The 21,013-nt window shown below is 35.9% G+C and overlaps 1 protein-coding gene across 4 annotated transcripts in view; it reads right to left on the bottom strand.

The window, feature by feature from the left end:
- Positions 1 to 21,013, bottom strand: part of OPA1 (OPA1 mitochondrial dynamin like GTPase) — an 89,879-nt gene that overhangs the window by 3,246 nt on the left and 65,620 nt on the right. For all 4 annotated transcript variants that reach the window (XM_004745284.2, XM_004745286.3, XM_004745285.3 and 1 more), the window contains one exon: positions 1,895 to 1,962. In XM_004745284.2, the coding sequence (XP_004745341.1) occupies positions 1,898 to 1,962 (65 nt within the window). In that variant the 3' untranslated portion in view covers positions 1,895 to 1,897. The remainder of the gene's footprint in view (positions 1 to 1,894; positions 1,963 to 21,013) is intronic.

The following is a 21,013-nucleotide window of genomic DNA, read 5'->3' as shown; positions in this document are numbered from 1 at the left end:
CTGTGTTGGGTATAAACCTCTTCAGCAATTATCAGAATGAACTTAAAAACCATCAGGCTGAGGAACCCTATCATTAAGAAACTATTCTTTAAAGTTCGTTCCTGGTAACTTTTATAAAATGGTCAGAATGAAGCAAGGCTACTACCATTTTGCCACGTTTACTCTTTTCATTAGTGTTGCAGACTACAAAATAGAATTACTAACAACAGTTCACAGGATTATAAATCCCAAGGGTTGGGAAGGGCCTTAGAGACTAAAGACAAGTAAGGAAGAATGAAAGTTGGGGTGGTTTCCTCATAGACAAATATCATTACAACTTAGCTCTTGGGACTGCCCTGGACTCCACCTGACACAGACACTCTGGCAGGAAAAGGAATGTTCTCAGAATCAACGGTAACACCAAGATGTCACACTGACCAGCTCAGGGAAGTGACATTGACCATTATGTAAAACACTGGCTGGCTTTAGGCTTCTTCATTTTATTAAAGACAGAAATAAAGCTTCTATATTTAATGGGCTTCTGTAATTTTCATGAATTTTCTCCACCCCCTGCCCCAGCCCTGAACCACATTTATTAACAAAAACTTCAAGAGAGCATTGGTGCTGAAGAGGAGAATCTCCAAATCAAAAAAGCTCTCAAAATGTTTATTTCTAACATTAATTACTCATAGTAATTATGACAGCAAGGAAGATATAACAACCTTATAGCTTTAAGAGAAAATTTTCAGACACTGAAGTTGTATAAAATAATTTATGAACATAGACACTTAAAAACAATGAATTACTTTTGGATGGTGTTCAAGATGATTGATACTTAGTTTCTAGATACATTTTGTATACATCCATATATATATCTGTCTTAACTTCAGGGAGACAGAACAAAATAACAAAGCATTACTAGAAAGCCAGTTTCTAACTCCTTCCTCCCTCATTCATTGCTGGGATGCTATTCTGATGAGAAGGATCTGAGCTGTGCTTCCTTTTCTAGCTTGCTTTCTCAAAGATACTGTCCTTCCAATAGAGGAAAACAGGTAGTCTGGCTAAAGGCCTGTCCTGAAATGAATGCAGCTAGGGAGGGAATCTTTCACTTTTCTATTCCTTCCAGTTCTGAATGTGTTGCATGCTGCCTACAGGGCAAGGCTAACAAATGAAGTGATTAATTAAATATTTTAAATACACAATAATGGCTTAATTACAGCATTTTCCCTTTCTCAATTTCTTCAGTAAAAGCAAAAGACTTACTAATTATAATTCTTTAGCAATAATCAGCAGGTTACTAAGCTACTAAGGCAAGTCTTTAAATATGTAATACTTTATTTGGAACATGCTTCCGATGCCAGACTACAGAATTAGACAAGAGTCCACACATTCAGAAGAGTACTACATTCTAAGGCTATCTGAGTTCTTTTAAACAACAGAAATATTTTTAAACATAAGAGAATAAGATTTAGGAAAATTTTCAGGATTACTAGTCAAGCCAAATAAATGCTTTGCAACTTAACATACACATAATTACCTACTGAATGTGAACAATGAGCAATAAAATAATGAGGGCTACAGTCCAAGTCTTTACATGCAGAACACTTACGAGCCACATGCATATTATGAAACAGCTTAGAGCTTTGTTTACCTTTGTTCTGTTCAAAATGAGTTCTAGAGGATATTTTTAGTTCAGTCAGAAGACAATCAAGTATTTAAAAGGGACATTACATGTATGAAATGTAGCATTAGTTTCAGAGATTCCTGCTATTAAAATTATTTAATCACACTAAAACTGTTATTAAGGACAAGCAAAATATAGTCAACTATAATGATAAACTATAATAAAAAGTTAAAAAATACAAATTTTGCATCTAGTCAGTACCAATGCAGTAGGAGGACTTCTACTTATTACCATTTATTTCTCCTGATGAAGAGCTTCAATAAAAGCATCAAGTTTTTCTTGAATTTCTCTGACTTTTTCTGCAGAGAAAAAAGATAACAAATTAGTTAAAAGTGAATTTATTTTTCAAGGCAACACAAATCGTAAAAGATAATTGTCCAGGGGTGCCTGGGTGGCTCAGTGGGTTAAAGCCTCTGCTTTCAGGTCATGATCCCGGAGTCCTGGGATCAAGTCCCACATCGGGCTCTCTGCTCAGCAGAGATCTGTGTCTCTTAAATAAAAAATTTAAAAAATATATATAATTGTCCAATAAATGGTCTGGGATACTCTATTAGGGGAAAGGGGAAAAAAATTACTTTAGCATCCCATACCACCTTATATCGAAAAAAGATTAAGATAAATTACAGTAGTAGCTCACAACAATTTTCTGGGAAGGGGCCCGTAGGGTTTGTGATAGACCCCTTTCAGAATGTAGTAAGAGTTATGGAATCTTACACAGAAAAATGTATGTATAGATACGTATGTAATTGTGTATAGAATTTTAGGGAATTCTCAGATTCTCTGGAGTCCAACCCAGGACTCAGTTAGCAATATCTGGAACAAAGAAAAATATAAAATAAAATAAAAAACCATTTTTAAAAATTAAAAGTGAATACAGTGAGCATTGAACAGGCCTTAGACTGGAAAATGACTTTCTAGAATAAACGGGAAAAGTTACAAAGGGTAAGATTACCAGTAAGACCACATTAAAATGCATACTTTATATGTCAAAGTAAATCAAAGAAATTGCAGGAAATATTTCCAACAAACATGAAAAGGGCAAAACACTTCAAAAATACATAAAAAGAGGTACTTTTCTAGCTATAAATGAATATAGTTTAAAAACACTGCAGGCACTGAAGACAGACTTACATTATTTTATTTGATTTTAGGTTTTCATGTTCATAGACTTCCAAATAAAATCTATAACTTCTCTATGAAATATAAAGATTTCCTTCACAGATATACCTTAGTCACAATACATGTGAATTTCCAAATGTTAAAAACAATGGAAGTTGTGATTTATTCTACTTCATTGCCAACTTAATAATGCAACTCCTCCTTCAAAATATAGCTTGTGGTAAGCACAGTGACAAATATTTTTGTTCTTTTAATACAATTCTATATATCAGTGGGAATTATCAATTAAAGTAAAGTGACTGTTCAAAACTATTGATCTAGAAACAAAACTGTAAAGTATTCTGCATTATAGCTATAGAAAAACCACTGATTTTCAACATTAGTATCTTTTAAGAAATTTATTTATTTATTCATTTACTTATTTTAGAGAGAGCAAGAATGCTTTCAAGCAGGAGAAGGGGCAAAGGGAGAGGGAGAGAATCTCAAGCAGACTGTGCTGAGCATGGAGCCCGATGCGGGGCTCATCTCATGATCATGACCTGAGCTGAAACTTCAGGTTTCAGATACTCATGTGACTGAGCCACCCAAGCACCTCAACATTTATATCTTTTATATTTAAAAATAAAGAATCTGGGGTGCCTGGGTGGCTCAGTCGGTTAAAGCCTCTGCCTTCGGCTCAGATCATGGTCCCAGGGTCCTGGGATCGAGCCCCACATCAGGCTCTCTGCTCAGCAGGGAGGCTGCTTCCTCCTCTCTCTCTCTGCCTGCCTCTCTGCCTGCTTGTCATCTCTGTCTGTCAAATAAATAATAAAATCTTAAAAAAAAAATGTCAAAAAAAATAAAGAATCTGCAACTGAAGACATAAGTATTTCTACCAGTGAGACAGTAGTTTTGATGAACATCCAAAGAAAGGAAGACCTGTCCTCTTCACGAATTCTTATTAGCATTATAGGAACTCAACAAAGCCTATATGGTTCCAGATCAAGAACATAACGTCTTCATCTTTTTTTTTGCCAGTGATTTAACACTTCTACCTCTTGGTATTAGTCTGAGACTAACATAAAATCTAGATATAGGAAAAAAAAGTATATTGTTTTAATCCAACTATTTACTGAGCCAACATGAGAATAGTTATTACAGAGGTGGCAAGAATTCCTTGTATGTGAAACCTGAAAAAATAATCCCAACCCATCTCATGGAAGTTTAGTCTACTTTTTGACTATAAACAGTCAAACCAAAAATATACAACCTTTCTCAAAATAAGGCTGTATTTTTATATTTAAAATTAATTCATTTGTTGCTTAGAAACAGTTTCACCCATTTTCTTCAGCGAGTATTTAGAGAGTTCCATGTAGAGCAGTTCATCAGCTGAAGAATTTTTTTTAAAAAAAGGGGAGAGTAGGAGAAATGGAGTTTTCTTTCCTTTCCTTTTTTTAAGATTTTATTTATTTATTTGACAGGCAGAAATCACAAGCAGGCAGAGAGGCAGGCAGAGGGGAGGGGAAGCAGGCTCCCTGTCAAGCAGAGAGCCCAATGTGGGGCTCGATCCCAGGACCCTGAAATCATGACCTGAGCCGAAGGCAGATGTTTAACCCACTGAGCCACCTAGGTGCCCCGAAAAGGAGTTTTCTAAATTGTCTCACAGAATTTTGGAAATGAACAGGGTATTTAAAAAATCATCTGGCTTAAATGGCACAACATATGGAAATCTATATCAGGTGTTTAAAGCCTTGGCAGCTCCTCTTAACATTTCACCGAGAACCACCTCAACTTGGGAAAGCTGTATGTATGAAAAGGAAATCTGATTCTATCTTCTCCACGATCTGCGTACAATCGGGCAGCTGCAGGGCCAGCTCTATCCATCCTTTTGCCCTGTCCATGACCTCTATCCTCAGCTGGACAGACGACCTGAAAGTGGGTAGTATAGCAGCATCACTCACTAGAGACTGTTCAGAGCAAAATCTATTTGTATTGAAAGAAACCAAGGGCTACTTAGATGCAGGCAGCTAACTGTGGAGTCTGAATCAAACTCAAATTCTTCTAAAATTAGAGATAAGCAGTGTTTTTTTTCCAAATGACAGTAAAAGGCTTATCTAATTAACTTTAGTAAGAAAACCACAGAATAAAATTGCCAAATTTCCCTTCCAAAAAGCTGTTTTTACATATTTTACAATTAGAATATCAGGACACTGTGCCACTATACTCTGAAATCCCAAGAATGACACAAAGAGTATTTAAGTAAGTAACCAGGAAGTAATGGGGGTAGAAGAGAAGAGAGGGTGGAGGTAAACATTTCAAGTTAAAAAAAAAAAAAGAGTAATTGTAATAAATGTACCCTTTTTACATTAAATTTAAAAATTTATTTCTGTGTTTGTTCCTTTAATTAATACAGTGCACTTAATGGAGTGACCTGGGGGGATACAGATGCTATCCTGCCTTTGAGAAGAACTCTTTGATCACCTCCTACCTACCTCATTCTAAGTCTATGAAGTGTCTACTATATTTGGAATGATTTTAAATCCCACGTTTCATTTGGTCCTCATAGACCAAAGGTGTCACTGCCAAAGACAAGGACATGAATCCTGGAGAGGTAGCTTTGACATCGCTCTAATTCAGAAACATACCAGATCTGTTACCATATACACACTCTAAATGGTAACAAAACAAACGCTGTTATTTCAAGTGTGTTTGTTTTAAGATTTACCTTCTATGTGAAGTAAGACACACTGTGGTAAAAGTTAGGGAATGGACTAGTTACCAAGCATGCTCCCAAGTATGTGCCTAAGAATGACTAAGAAACATATAATAAATACTATTACTTCTTAAGGAGGACTAGATCTGCACGCATTTGAAGAAATCCTTGGAAAATAATACAAAAGTATGAAACTGGACAAAAAAATTTCAGCATCTACAACAATGTCAGACTCAATATACAAGCTCAACAAATACTCGACAGGTAGTAAGCGAAGTTCCCAAAAGTACAGCACAAAAAATAAAGGCTATAGGTTATTAAGAAGGAAAATATCACTTAATAGGCTTCCTGAGTATGATGCCAATGACCAAGAGGACAGAAGTCAGGAGCAGAGGCCAGAACTAGAGCCACCCTGGGAACAGGAGGCAGGGTACATACGAAGGTCAAGGACAGCTGGTGGGTCACCCAAACCATATAAGCAATACAGAAGAGAATACTCAGATCTAACAATATATTACCAGTGTAAAGAGAAACATCAATTTGATTATTTCACCTTATTAAGAAGACTAAACTATGCTGACTGTGTGCGTACGCACACACACACACACAAAGAGTTTTAGAAAGTAGACAGATTTCATTGTTTGCAAAGAAGCTATATTACCAATAATAAACAATATTATTTCTTATATTTGAATTCATTCATTTTAAATTCTAAGTTTTCAGCTCTTCTTATATACAAACTGTCATCTAACTGCATACAGGAAATAGGGTTATCTGTAAAAATAAGGTTAAGTGTTAGCAACTAAAACTTTTTACTTTCTGATCCTTCCAAATTAAAGTCCCAGTATTAGTGTTTTCAAATTCCAAGATCTAACTTCACTTAACTATTTTGCTATTTAGAAATTATTTTCCCATAGAAATTTGTGTACAGATTAGCATAGCTAATTACAAAACAAACTCCTTTTCCTATTATATATTTGCATTAAATATTTATAGCTAGAGAATTCTTATAAAATTTCAGATTAACTTGATAAATTAAACCAACTCAGGAAGGGATTAACAAACCACTATTTCTGTTTGAACTGCTATTTCGATTCCGAAATAGGCAATTCTACATATAGTGAATACGGAGTCTACTTTCCATTTATCCAATGTTTACTTAAAAGATGAACTATTTCAAACATCAATTCATTGTGCTTCTTGAGTCATGAATATTCCCATAATCCCCACCTCATAAACCATCCGTCTCAGTGAATGAAGTTCCTTCTCTTTTTTCTTTTCTTCAGATGACTTGACACCCATTCATGTTTTGGGTCTCTTTATCTCCACATGAAATGATACTGCTACTCTGGATTTCTTTTTGAATCTTCTGATACTTGCTCTAAAAGTCTCAAATATAGACTAATCTGTAATTAGGTTTTGAATACACTGTGAATACCAAAAGACCAAACCAGGGAGAAGGTTCACTTCAGTGGTTAATAACAGTTTAGAATAGGAACAAAGAATCACACACAAAACACTACTATATGCACTGAAATAAATCTTTTACAACTTCTGAGGTTTTTAAAGAAAGCACAGAGAAACGAACTGCAAAGTTCCTAATGCAGTGTACTTTCAAGCAAACCACACATCCAAAGATCAAAATGTACCTTAACAGAACTGTTTTGTAAGATGCTGCAAACCTACTTTGTACCAAGATGAGGACATCTTGTAGGTGAGATTTTGCTGTAAAAAAGTTGTTCACTAAAGGAACAATTCTTAAGATGTAATATTTGCTGTTCCTAAAAAGGTTTGCCTTTTATTAGACAATTATACTGCAAGTGCTCTATAGAACTTCAGTATTTAGAGGAATTATCTAGAATACAGGGAAACAAGGAAAATACCCAACAGATGAAAAAGGTGGACAAGAGACCAGATTTAAGATTCTCAAAGGAATAGTCAAAACGGATTTAGCACAAGTAAAATGGAGCACCTTTTATAGTCAATGAGAGGGAAAACCAAAGAGATAGTCAAATGTATATTGCTAAATCTCATACTTCTCCTCTAAATCTTGGCACTGTAGTTTTTTTCCCCCTTCAAACAGGCATGGCTATTTTTAAAGGGTTATTAATGAAGATGAACAGAATATTTCTGCTTGTTAAACAAAAGGTAAGCATCATTTCCTATGTTCTGGAAAGCTGTTTGAGACTGATACAGTAATTTCAAAGCTGGGTGGGGTCCCCAACTTCTAGGGGTCTGCTGAAGGTGGTAGCAGAGTTGTCTGGGTTATTTCTATTATCTCAGGATATCTTTGGCCAGAATTACGCCTACTCCCAGAACAATTATTATTTAGTCTGATAGAAGATATAATTTTAACTATGTTTCTAATGAAAAAGTATGTATTACTGTAGACAAATCTTCCAAAACATAGACTTCTGAGAGTATATAATGAAAGGAGTGTTTCATGACAACAAAGGTTAGAAACCCCTGCACTAACACCCCTAATAATCAATGGGGTAGTAACTTTATATGGTTTTTATAAAGATGAGAACATAATGGATTAAGAGCTATGTGACAGCGTAGTCAGCAGAAGCAAGGCTTCTAGCCCTTCCTTTGCCTTTAACATTCACAGTCATGTCACAGCCTGTTTATCTGTAATGTGAGGGAATCTATCCAGAAGAATTCAAAGCCTGCATTCCTTTAAAACTCAGAACTGAAATGTACTATTCTAACTGATAGTATCTTTTAACTGCATCCTTTTAAACTTAATTGTCTTGTTTGCTCCTTACTACTTTTTATAATTTATTCAGTATTAAGCACAGAATAAAAATTCAACCGCAAATAACATTATTATTCTCACAGGGCTATATAATTTCAGAAACATTAGATTTTTTAAAAAGTCTATGAGATAAATTACAACTTAGGTCTAATGAATATACAAATAGCTCAAAGTGACTTGTTAGTAAATTTGCCGCCAGCCAGCCTGCCTGCCTTCCTTTCTCCCTTCCTCCCTCTTTTTCTCTTTCTTTTTAAAAACTCTTAACTGCAAGCATTTCTATTAGGCTCTTTTGGCCAATATAATCAAAACCTCTTAAAACATTTCCGTGATATATTAAAGCGAATTCTCTACAAGACTTCAGGATGAATGAACACAGAGTAGCCTTACACTCAGCTCTTTCCTTTTTGTAAGTAGATGGCCCTGTAATTTCATCTCAGCTAATTATTAATGCTTATGGATCTGCCCTTAATTAATAGAGTAGCTCCATTCCAGGTGTTTGTTACTGTCAACGAGTATAAAACCTTGAACCTTCTACTACTTGATTATTACAAGGCTCAGCTGCAAAAAGAAATCATATGTATGAAAGACTGTATGCGGGATATTAGATACTACGTAAGTTCATCTTTAGATAAGTCAAACAGCTATGTATCTGGACTGCATCATTTTGATTTCACCTAGAACTACTTATGTTATTAGCCTACAATGAGCCAAAACCAAGAGCCCCACAAAATTCGTGATAATACGTAGTTATCTGATGTACTCTATCATATAACTTAGTGTTCTGTCTGTGAGGATGGATGAAATTTCCCTCAGGTGTTGTATGCTAGCAACACCTATGCTTCCACTAAGCCACTGCTGGGTCTGACAGCCACCAGCAACATAATCAACTTTGCTTTCCATTTTGCATCAGCTGTCTAGGAAACTCAGAGCTAAATTTTCAGGTTACTTACAAAACAGAAGAACCCCTAAACAAGTATTTTGAGAGGGTACCAATCTTATCCCAAGTTTCACATGATCTCATGGGCCTTAACTTTCTCTTTCCTTTCACCCAACTTTTCACTTAAGCATTTCTACCTTTTGTACAGGATAGACCTCTGCAAGCTGCTGCAAACCCTTTTTGAAACGGGAGAGGGAATCAACAAACAAACTAAAAAAACTAGTTTGTGGAAGGTGTGCCACTAGGCAGCTGTTTCATATAATATAGCAAAACTTGAGAAGTGGTCTTTTTATGCTGGTAATATTTTTAAAATCAGTAATTTAAAAACATTTTTGGGGGAGTGATATTTGTCCCATTAGGCTTCTATAAGTAATTTCTGCATGGGAGAAAAAAATATTTTTATTTCTGCTCAATGCTTGGAAAATCCAATGATACAAATATAAATACTTGAAGCATTTCCTTTTTAGCAACTGAAGAAAAAATAATAAATTTTTATGGGATTCATGATTGTCTTTTCAGTGTAAAAGTTAAGATTCTAGCATAAGATGAATAGTCATCTTCTGTGAATTATTTTATTCTGTATCCAGTACATAAAATGTTCCATATTAATTACATCTATCAACTCAAATTATGGTGAAAAAAAAATCTTTATAAGTTACTCTACATACTAAGTCATTAATGATACATTGCTTTATTTGTCCCTCACAAAAGTTTAAATACACTATTTCAAAATAAATACATTCCTTTTGTCTCCACAGAAAAATCTAATTATCAAAACAATTTCTAAAATATGATTGAGGCAATTAATTGAGAAGGCTAAAAAATCTTTAGTAAAATATTCGGTTCCAATCAATTAAGAAAGTTTGAAAATAATCCATCACTTTTTTCTTTCCTATTTTCCTCTTCTTCTTAAAAATATATCTTATTCTGAATTTTATTAGAAGGGAAGTTGAAACATTTTAAGAAAAAGAAAACCACCCAGGCAGCCCTTAAAGAGACAGGACATCATTTATCACCTGTGAAGACAGATTTATAAGAAGAGGGCCCCTTCTGTTCCTTTAAGGCTGCAAAACAGATGGGAAGTGAATGGACAGTCAATGGGACAAGAAAACACATGGGAGGTGCTGCTGTATGTATGTTCCCAGCATAAGAAAGAGGTCAAGATTGTAACTGCATGACTGGGTCCTGGAAAGGGTCTTTCTTCAAGCTGTTACAAAGACAAACGCTGTTCCTCATCCTGCTGTCAAACTGTTATAAATATTGGTTTGTCAAAAGACCTTCAGTGCTGAAGCTTTAAAAGGAGGCGTAACAGATGAATGAATCATGAGAATGATTCTTAAACAGTCAGCTCATTAATGTAATCTTTAAAAGTAGAAGAAAATAATATGAGAATAAAGACTGTAATCTGATTTATGAACCTTACCAAAAGCTTATAAAAAAATATGGTACTAAAAATTGCAGGTTTCAATAAAGTTATGAGCTAAGTGAGATGAAAAACAAAAATGAAATACAATGATATTTCTTAACTTAGATGCTGCACTAGGACAAAGGATTATTATTAAATTTATCACAAGAAGAGCTAACAGGGATTCATGTTTTGTTAGGCTGATTCCGTAAGTTCTCAGTTATTTCTCACTATGACCCTGTGAAGAGGTATCATTGTTGATGCTGGTTCCAGTCAGAGTAAGACTCAAGGAAATGAAAATAACTTCAGAATTAGTTTTACATATAATCATTAATTCAGAAAATCACCTTCACATTTTGTCACAATTTCTTATTTTCTACAAAAAAGGATAATCACAAAATTGAAAGACCAATGCAGAACACACAGTCTTATAAACCTATATATTTATCTTTTTTGAAGAATGAAACCATTACATACATCTTTAGGAGACAAATTCACTGTTCTCGATTCTTTTTTTTTTTTTTTTTTAAAGATTTTATTTATTTATTTGACAGACAGAGATCACAAGTAGGCAGAGAAGCAGGCAGAGAGAGATGAGGAAGCAGGCTACCCGCTGAGCAGAGAGCCCGATGCGGGGCTCGATCCCATGACCCTGGGATCATGACCTGAGCCGAAGGCAGAGGCTTTAACCCACTGAGCCACCCAGGCGCCCCACTGTTCTCGATTCTTAATAATTAGTTTAGAGAGTAGGATCAAAACTAGCACACTGAAAATAATATAAAAAAGGAAGCCAAATCATATGAATTTGGTTACCCACAAGCACAAACCTAAAGACTAAAGATGAGCAGATCCCAAAACAAATCCAAAAATAAACTATCTCTAACACATGTTGTTATCCTCAGTTTTGCCATAAATATTTATGTAACTAGCTAAATCTTTTCCCTCAATGATCATTAATTTCCCTATCTGAACAACAGGGGCTAATACCTCACAAGCTTCATATGCCTTTACAAGGCGAACATGGACAAATGTAACACGTTTTGTAAAGTACAAAGCTCTACACAGTTGTAGAGGTCCAAGCGGAATGTGGATCCCAAAGTACCAAATGCTGCGGTTACACCAGAATATACTTTCTATTCCTTAATGCTCATCTGGCTCACTGCTTTCTCCTGACTGTCAGCGATCTTGGAAAAAACAAATTTGGCAGAAGTGAGAATAAAAGATTGCAAAGTTAAGAGAGTGGATGGTTAAAGTGGAGGTAGCAGGCAAACGTTCGAAGGTTTTTCTAGATAAGAAAGTCAAGATCAAGGCAGAGTACATGCAAGAATCAATCCAGTGGCTTTAAGATGGGGCCGATGTGAACATCTTTGGAGAAAGGACAGACAAAATACAGGCACAAGCACACACAGGAAGTGCCAGGGTCCTGGATACAAGGTGGGGATTAACTTTCAAAGCAGAGTGATTTTCTGTGTGTTTTGCTATGACATATCCTTTGGAATACCTGACCTATTTAAAGTAACTAGTACCATATGAAGAAAAAAAGGAGAAATTTCGCTTACTCTGATAAATGAAGAGTCCAGAAATAGGAGCAATGGCAAGGTAGTGAAGATTGGTAGTGTAAGAGAAAGCCAAGCTAAGATCTCCGCATGAAAAATGGGTTCCAGAAATGTGCAGAAATTATGTCCCTAAGACCACATTAAAATTTTTGTTAGAATACAGTGTTACAGTGGTTATCTTTGGGTAGTGGCAATTGTTTAAAAAATTTTGCACTGTATATTTTCTGATTTTCTTTCCAAAGACTTTATTTATTTATGGGAGAGACAGAGAGAGAGAGAGAGAGAGCGTGCAAGCAGAAGCAGGGGGAACAGGAGAGCGGGAGGAAATTGGAGAAGCAGGATCCCCATCGAGCAGGGAGCCAGATGTGGGGTTGAAAGGCAAAAGCTTAAAAGACTGAGCCACCCACATGCCTAGTATTTTCTAATTTTCCACAATGCAAATATATGTACTAGTTCTATGATAGTAAGAGGGATTAAAACCAACATCTGAAATCCTGGTAGTGTACTTGGTGGAGACAGGTAGTCTGTACCTATGACTCAGAGGATGAAGTAGTGCCTCAAGGAGACACAACAGGTAAGTTTAGAAAGACCTGAATTCCTTTATCCAGGAAACAGATCTAACTTAAGTGAATAAAAACCAGCAAACTCGTCTCTACAATGCACAATACTAATGAAGATACGAAACAGCTGTCCTAAGAGAAATTAAAATGGACTATTTTCATACTTAGCAGGTAACAATGAAGCAGGGAAAATCTATTATCTTGCATGGGTTGCATGAGCTTGAAAACTTCACCAGTTCAAGGAAGATTTCAATTTGTTTACAGATGACAGAGTGGGCATTTACTGGAAATCAGAAAAATTCAAAGTGAATCACAACTACTGAGGAAGACCCCATGATGAGCAATTACTATCTAGTCCCATGAAATGTCTCTTGTCATCACAATCACCAAGAAATTATTTGAGAAAATCATCGGTCACTTTTAAGATTGATTATATCATGAATTAGATTTGTCATTTCTATGAATACAATAATTAAGAATATGAAATTTCTAAGGTAATTTTGAATTATGCTTATTTAGAGAAAGAAATTTAGAAATGTACAAAATAGTAAACAGTTAACATTCCTTTGCTTTTAATTCCCCTCTCCAACTACCCCGAGAACCCCACTTCACAGAGGTTACGTCTTCAGTGCGCACCAATTCATCCTCCAAGACCGTTCCTTTTAAAAAAAAATTTATTCATATCTTGCTTAATTTTTATTTTTTTAACATAGTGTTTCACAGGCCAGTAGCCTGTTCTATGATTAGATTTGGTTCTCAATGACTAAAATGTTGTTTTTTTCCATCTTAGCAGTGGAGAGAAAATCATAAAACAAAAACCAAAACACATCGCAATTTAATCCCAACGTTAAAGATACTACTTCATTCTAGTAAGGTCTCAGTAAGGAGGAAGTGGTTAAGCATTATTAGCCTGGGTGGGGGGAGGAGTTGAAGTTCTAGCTGAAAATATGCACACTGGCCTTTTTACATAATGAGACACTCATAAACACATCACAATATGTAAATAAAACCTACTTCAAAATGAATGAAACAAATACTTTCTTATCTTTCTTACTTTTAATAATTTAAAATGTGAGTTTAAGGCAAAAAGAATACACTTGCTAATAAAACACTACCAGTAGCCTGTATAAGATTACAGAGAAGTAAATACCATTTTCATCATATACCAATTTATCAATACCCCTGAATGTTGCCTTTAAAAGATACACTTAGGCCATGAAAAATGTGCTTGATTCTAAATGCCCCATTTTGAGTCTGGATTTTCTCATCAATAACCTGGAAAGCATACCGCTCAGGCTTGTCATGTGAATTCTGTGTGTAAATAACTACTTCTCTAACACAGAGGACTCTCCCTGAGGCTTACTTTATTCTTTGGTTGTCTGTCTGTCTGTCTCTCTCCCTCTCTCGCTATAACACAAAGCAAAGTCTACTTCACCTGTGCAGACTCAAGGTAAAAATAATCCTTGGCTATCTTCCTTAGTCTCTCTGTCATTTTCACTTACTATGAAAAATATTTCACAAAGGCAAAATGTAAAATTCAACTACTTTTACCCTGAACAGATGCCTTAAAGACCTCAAATACTGGTAACACAAAACAGAAAGAAGTTATCTTACTCTGTATCAACAAGAGAAACATTCCAATCTTTCCGTTTTTAAAAATATACTAATTTCTACTAATAAACATTCCAAAAAAGTACACAAAATGTACCCGAATGTTAAAGACAATGAAAGCAATTCCAATTAACTTAAAAAATTATGAAAGTTTTTTTGTAAATTGGAAATCACTGGTGACCTAGAAGCAAGTGGTTTCATTAGGAATGAAAGCCGTCTCCCACGACGTCAGCAAGGGAGTGGGTGGGTAGAGACAGGAACACAGCAAATGCAAGCGGCTCTACAAGAGAAATGATATGGCCGCTTTCTGGCAGGACAGAGTGTTAGAAAGATTCCTTAGGATAAGAGTTAGCTTCCTTCCTCTTTTTTAAGCCAGGACGAAGAGGAGGCTAATAAAGAATCTGTATTGGGGCGCCTGGGTGGCTCAGTGGGTTAAGCTGCTGCCTTCGGCTCAGGTCATGATCTCAGGGTCCTGGGATCGAGTCCCGCATCGGGCTCTCTGCTCAGCAGGGAGCCTGCTTCCTCCTCTCTCTCTCTCTCTGCCTGCCTCTCTACCTACTTGTGATCTCTCTCTGTCAAATAAAAATAAAATCTTAAAAAAAAAAAAAAGAATCTGTATTAAAAGGTCATGATTAAATAGTCACTGAACCCTTACAATATATATCATACAAGATATGGTGCATTTATGAAAGAACCAAATCCCTTTAGCAGAACAGATCAAAACAGATAAGAAAATTTTTTTTAAAGATTTATTTATTTGAAAGAGTGAGCGAGCGTACCTCACAAGCAGGCTCCCTGCTGAGCAGGCAGCTGGATGTGGAACTCCAGTGGAAACCCAGGATCCAGGAAACCCAGGGTCCTGGGATCATACCTGAGCAGAAGCCAGGCACTTAACTGACAAGAGTCATGCAGGTGCCTCCCCCTGCACCCCTACAAAATTTTATTTTTTAAACTGGTTATTTCAGTTGATCTACTGTTGTCTACAGTGGGAAGTCTGCCTTCTGCTCAATTAAACAATACTGGCAGTAACTCAGTAAGGTTTTCGATCACTGGAGGAAGGCAAATAAGTAGGGAGGAGGAAAAATCCTGGTTGAGCAAGTGGTAATAGTCTGCAAGAAGGCAGACTGCAAGAAGGAAGAGACATAAAAAACAGACAAAGGGAAAAGACTGCTTAGAAATGTGCTAAATGCCAGGAAAGATCAGAAACCTGTACTGAGGTCTTAAAATTAGTGGCCAAAGAAATGAAGTAACAGTATTCAGATACAAGTAAAACTGAACGGGTTATGGTCCTTATACTTCATGTTTTCTCTCCAGGGCACCTTACTCTATTCTCTATGATTGTGCCTTGAAAAAAAAAAAAGTAGGCCTTTCTAGGCCTACTTACCTAGAATTCTACAATTCAATGCTACTTGTTCCCTTTTCAAATCCCTTTAAAATTCATTTTCTGGGGCACCTGGGTGGCTTAGTGGGTTAAGCCTCTCCCTTTCTCCCTTTGGCTCTGGTCATGATCTCAGGGTCCTGGGATCCAGCCCCGAATCTGCTCTCTGCTCATCAGGGAGCCTGCCTCCCCACCCACTCTCTCTGCCTGCCTCTCTGCCTATTTGTGATCTCTTTCTCTCTGTCAAATAAATAAAACAATCTTAAAAAAAAATTATTTTCTTTGGTTACATCAACAGACACAAAATGAATATGCTGCTACAGGCAGAGTTCAAATAACTTATCAATTTTCAATAGTCACATGGTTTCTAAGGTTCTACTAAAAGAAGATAAGTATCAATTTTATCCCAGTTAATAAAAAGACAATTTTAATGCTGTGAATAGTTAGAATTTTCTAGAGTATGGACTTGGGGGCAGGAGGATTAGTAGTGGTGGTGCCCAGCAAAAATCCTCTATGGAGACTTGTTAAAATTTGCATGCCAGAGCCCTACCGCTAGACAAATAGTTTTAAATAGGAGTTCTCTTTTCCATAATTTTGTTCCAGATTCTGAGTATAATAATCATTTTTTGGGATAATTTTCAGTCTCACACTACTTCATAGTCACTATTTTCATCCATAATGGCCTTCGAAGATATGGCAGGTGTGGAAGAACTTTAGGAACGTGGAATAATCAACAGAAATTAAATCCGAGAGTATCCTGGTAGTCTTCCTTTCTAGATCAAGAACAACAGTATTGTTCTGGCTGAGGGTTCCATCTAGATATGTTCTGACTACCTTTTACTCAAGTTTTAACATAGCACAAAGATGTATTTCTTAACTACCTTACACACTTAGAATTATGCTTTCTTTCTTTCATGCCAGTGGTCTTTTAAAAAAAATATTTATTTTATTTAAAGATTTTATTTATTTATTTGACAGAGATCACAAGTAGGCAGAGAGGCAGGCAGAGAGAGAGGGAGAAGCAGGCTCCCTGTGGAGAAGAGAGTCCAATGTGGGGCTCAATCCCAGGACCCTGAAATCATGACCTGAGGGGAAGGCAGAGGCTTTAACCCACTGAGCCACCCAGGCGCCCCAATAAAGATTTTAGAGAGAGAGAGCTCAAGTGAGCGCATACATGCATGGGGGGAGGGACAGAGGAAGAGGGAGAGAGAATCCTCCTGGAGCGGACTCCCTGCAGAGTTCAGAGCCCAACTTCTAGGGATTGGTCCCAAGACCTTGAGATCATGACCTGAGCCGAAATAAGTCAGCTGCTTATCAGACTGAGCCACCCAGGCACCCTTAGAATTATGTTTTAGATCTAATAAAAAAATGTTTAAAAATTTTTTAGTTGAAGTATAACTGACATGCAATGTTACATTAGTTTCAGGTGTACAACTCAGTGATGTGAGACAAGTCTGGTATTCTATGTGCACCACAAATGTAGCTCCCATCTGTCACCATACAGTGCCATTATAATACCATCGACTTGATTGCCTATGCTGTACCAGTAAAGGATCTTTTTAAAATTTAAGCAGCTATGGTGCATTTCTCTTTCAATTTTAGCTTTTAAAATGGCAGTACTGGTTCACTCTGCTATCATGCCCTTTTTATCAACACAATTTCAAAAATACGCTAGTATGCTAATAATGAACAAAACTTTCACTCCAAAAATAATTTGCTAGTGAATATCTGGTAGCTCAGAGGAAAATATAATTTCCATTTAAGTTTTTAGAGCCAAAACTGAATCTCATGCACACTAAGATACAAAGCTGGTAACTTTGCTCCTTTTTAATTATCAAGAGAAAGCACAGGATGGATTATAAGAGGAGACTGGGAAAGTGAAGAGACACAAAGACAAGCCCCACCAGCATTGTACACTTCCAAGAGAAACAAACTTTAAGTTTTAAGAAACAATTGCTGGCTGTCTGGGAGATGCCCAGGCATCAAACAATAAAGAACAGTCAACAGAGGCAAGAGGCCGAGCACGCTGCTGTGATTCCTGCTCCCTAATCCCCGGGCTCCAGTGAAAGGCCAGCTGTTGCCACCTCGCGTAGGGAGTCAGCAGAGCAAATTAACTGCAGGAGAAAAAAAGCTGCGGATATTGGAAAATTCTAATCTGCTAGGCTCTATTAGCTGTACTATTTTAAACATTAGGGACATCAAACTGTATCATTAAATAAAATAAAGTATAAAGCAATGGCAGCCCAAGTAAAGGAGTTTATCATTGTTTCACATTTCACTTAGTAAATGAGATGGAAATACAAAGTTACTCCATTTTTACTGAAGCACACCTTTAATTTGTATAAAGTACAAGAAGCAGGAAGTAATACACTGAAGCCTGTAACACAGATTTCAACACTCCCAGGCCAAAAACAAAAACAAAAACAAAAAACCCCTCAACTTGGAGTAACAATGTTTACGCTCAAGTAAACATGCTCTATCTGTTACAACTGGATCTTGAAAAGCTGTGTCTGAATTTTGGGCAATGTACATACTACTTAACTCTGGTGGAATTTGATAGATATTAATTTGAAGCATGTTTACAAGTCATAAATTAATTTCTTTAACCTGGTCAATGTCTTGGTTTACACTTTAGTGTTCCCTTATCTAGACGTTCTAATTCTATCAAAGTTTTCATATCATTTGAAAGTTTAAATATTAAATCACTAATATGTATGTTTTTCTGATGCACTCCACAAAGGACACTGTTAACTATAAGCTTCCAAATGTAAAGGACCACGTTTTGTGTAATTGTATTTTTCAAAGGCTTGAGTTTTGTTCTCAAGTTAATTCAGCACAGTAGTCGAAGACAGGGACTCAAATCTTGGCTTTACCACCTACTATCTATGTGTTCCTAGGCTTCCATTTCTTTATCTATAAAATTAACAAAACAAAACAAAACAAAACAAAACGACTGAACCTATGAGAATGCATATAAGGCACACAACTAACATCTAACATCTAACTAACATCTGGCAAAGGAAAAGTATTCAAAAATTAACTCATCATAAACAGTTTCAAGTTCTGATATAAAAATGAAATGTATTTTAAAATAAAAGGGAAAGACTACAGATCTTGGATCTAAATGATTTGTAATGCCCCCTTAACTCCCTGGTATCAATGATTCTTGGATTGCGTACAGAATGAAAATTCGGGATTTACTGAACAAGAATTTAGAAAGAAATCTAAACTCTAAATCCCAGGCAATTTGATATAAAGGTCCAAAACTCACAGTAACCTTGGTTAACAACTGATATAACATTCATATAACAAATAATAAAAGAATTCCATGCTGTTCTGCTGAAACTCACTTTAGCAACATTACAGCCATTGTTACCAGTGCCCAAATACTCCATTTCCAGGGTGGGGTAGAACAAATTCCAAAATGTCTATGAGATGTTAGCATTATCTATGAGTTGTTAGTATTGTTTTATATGATGACAATTGTAAAATAGATTTTATAAATCATAAAACAGTATTTTATGAAAAAACTATACCAATCTTCCCCTCTTTAAAGAAAACATTAAAAATACTGTCTGTTTCAATAAATATATTGAAAACATTACTATAAATTTTACTGGGAATCCAAATGGATTTTATCTAAGTTGACACTGTATTTAAATATCCACAAAAAATCCTTTGAAATAAAATTTGCTACAAAGTCAAAAGAATTTCATCAAGGTCATAGTGGGCGTATTTCAACACTAAATAGTTGTAGGTGGAAGTAGATATTGTAAATAAGGAATTACGGTGGAAAGATGAGCTATGCAGGAGGTAGGGTACCTGGCTGGCTCAGTTGGTAGAACATGTGACTTTTGGTCTCAGGGTCATGAGTTCAAGCCCCACGCTGGACGTGGAGCCTATGTAAAAAAGAAAAAAAAATGTCTAGGAGGTAACTAAGCCTTTCAACACATTCAGAGTTCATATTTTTAAAACTGTCATTTTCTCTAAATTATTTTCATCTGACCATGATCCATTTATACAAACAAATCCAGTTATAAAAATAAAATTAAACCATTTCTTACCCTTTTTTATTTAAAAATTATTTCAGATATGGAGAAAAGTTAGAAGAACACTAAGAAGAATATTTTTCCTGAATAATTTACTGTCACTACATCCCATAAAGCCCAAATATTGTATTGTGTACTTGCTACAAATGCAGATTATCTTCCTAAATAATCCCAATTTCATTTTATTTATTTATTTATTTTTTAAAACAAGATTTTATTTAATTTTTGACAGAGATCATAAGTAGGCAGAGAGAAAGGGGAAAACAAGCTCCCTGCTGAGCAGAGAGCCTGATGTGGGGCTCGATCCCAGAACCCTGGGATCATGACCTGAACCGAAGGCAGAGGCTTTAACCCACTGAGCCACCCAGGCGCCCCAATAATCCCAATTTTACAATCAAAATTTAAAAAATTTACACTGATGTATCATTACCATGTAACACCCCATTCAAGTTTTACCAACTGTCCCAATAACATCTAACAACATCCCAATAACATCCTGTAGAGCAACAAAATTAGGTTCAGGATTACACACTGCATTTTGTTTTCAGTATATGTGCTGCTGAAGCGAGCACTGCATTTTGTTTTCATTCTTTAGTCTCTTTCAACCTGAAGTACTTCCTCACTATTTTGTTTCTCATGATCTTGATACATTTGAAGATTATAGGCCAGTTATTCTATAAACTGTGCCTCAATTTGGATTTCTCCAATGAATCTTCATGATTGGATTTCAGTTACACATCCTTTGGTAAAAATATCCAAGAAGTAATGTTTGGCATTTCTTTTTACTGCATTCCACAAGGTGGCACACAGTTCTAATTTGACCATTACTGATAATATTAATATTAACTTTGACAACTTGATTAAGGTGGTCATTGCCAGGTTTCTCCATTGTAAAGTTACTCCTTTTCCTTTTTCAATTATTTTGTGAGGAGCTATTTTGTGTGATTATATAACCACCCCATCCTCATCACTAATTTTGTTCATTTATCTATATAATCTATTTTATTCATTTATATAATTATCAACTTATGGAATCCTATTTTATTCAGTGGGTTACAGTTAGTATTTGTCATTATTTCTTTTGCTACCTCAATTGTCCTAGTTTGGCTAGCGGGAGCCTTCTGAAGCTGGCTTTTGCTCCTTGCTGACATGTCCCCATCATCCTTCAACCACTTCCTTCTTCTGTCATCTTCGGATGCTCCGGGTTCATCCTAATCTTTTCTTGTTCCAGCTATGGAATCCACCACCTCTCTCTCCAAAGAGTCCTGTTTCCTATGTATGACTT

Source organism: Mustela putorius, unplaced genomic scaffold (assembly GCF_011764305.1).
Source record: "Mustela putorius furo isolate JIRA1106 unplaced genomic scaffold, ASM1176430v1.1 tig00003834_pilon_pilon_pilon, whole genome shotgun sequence".
In the NCBI taxonomy this organism is placed as follows: Eukaryota; Metazoa; Chordata; class Mammalia; order Carnivora; family Mustelidae; genus Mustela; species Mustela putorius.
The sequence above is the reverse complement of the archived record's forward strand: the minus strand, read 5'-3'. Positions and strand labels throughout refer to the sequence as shown.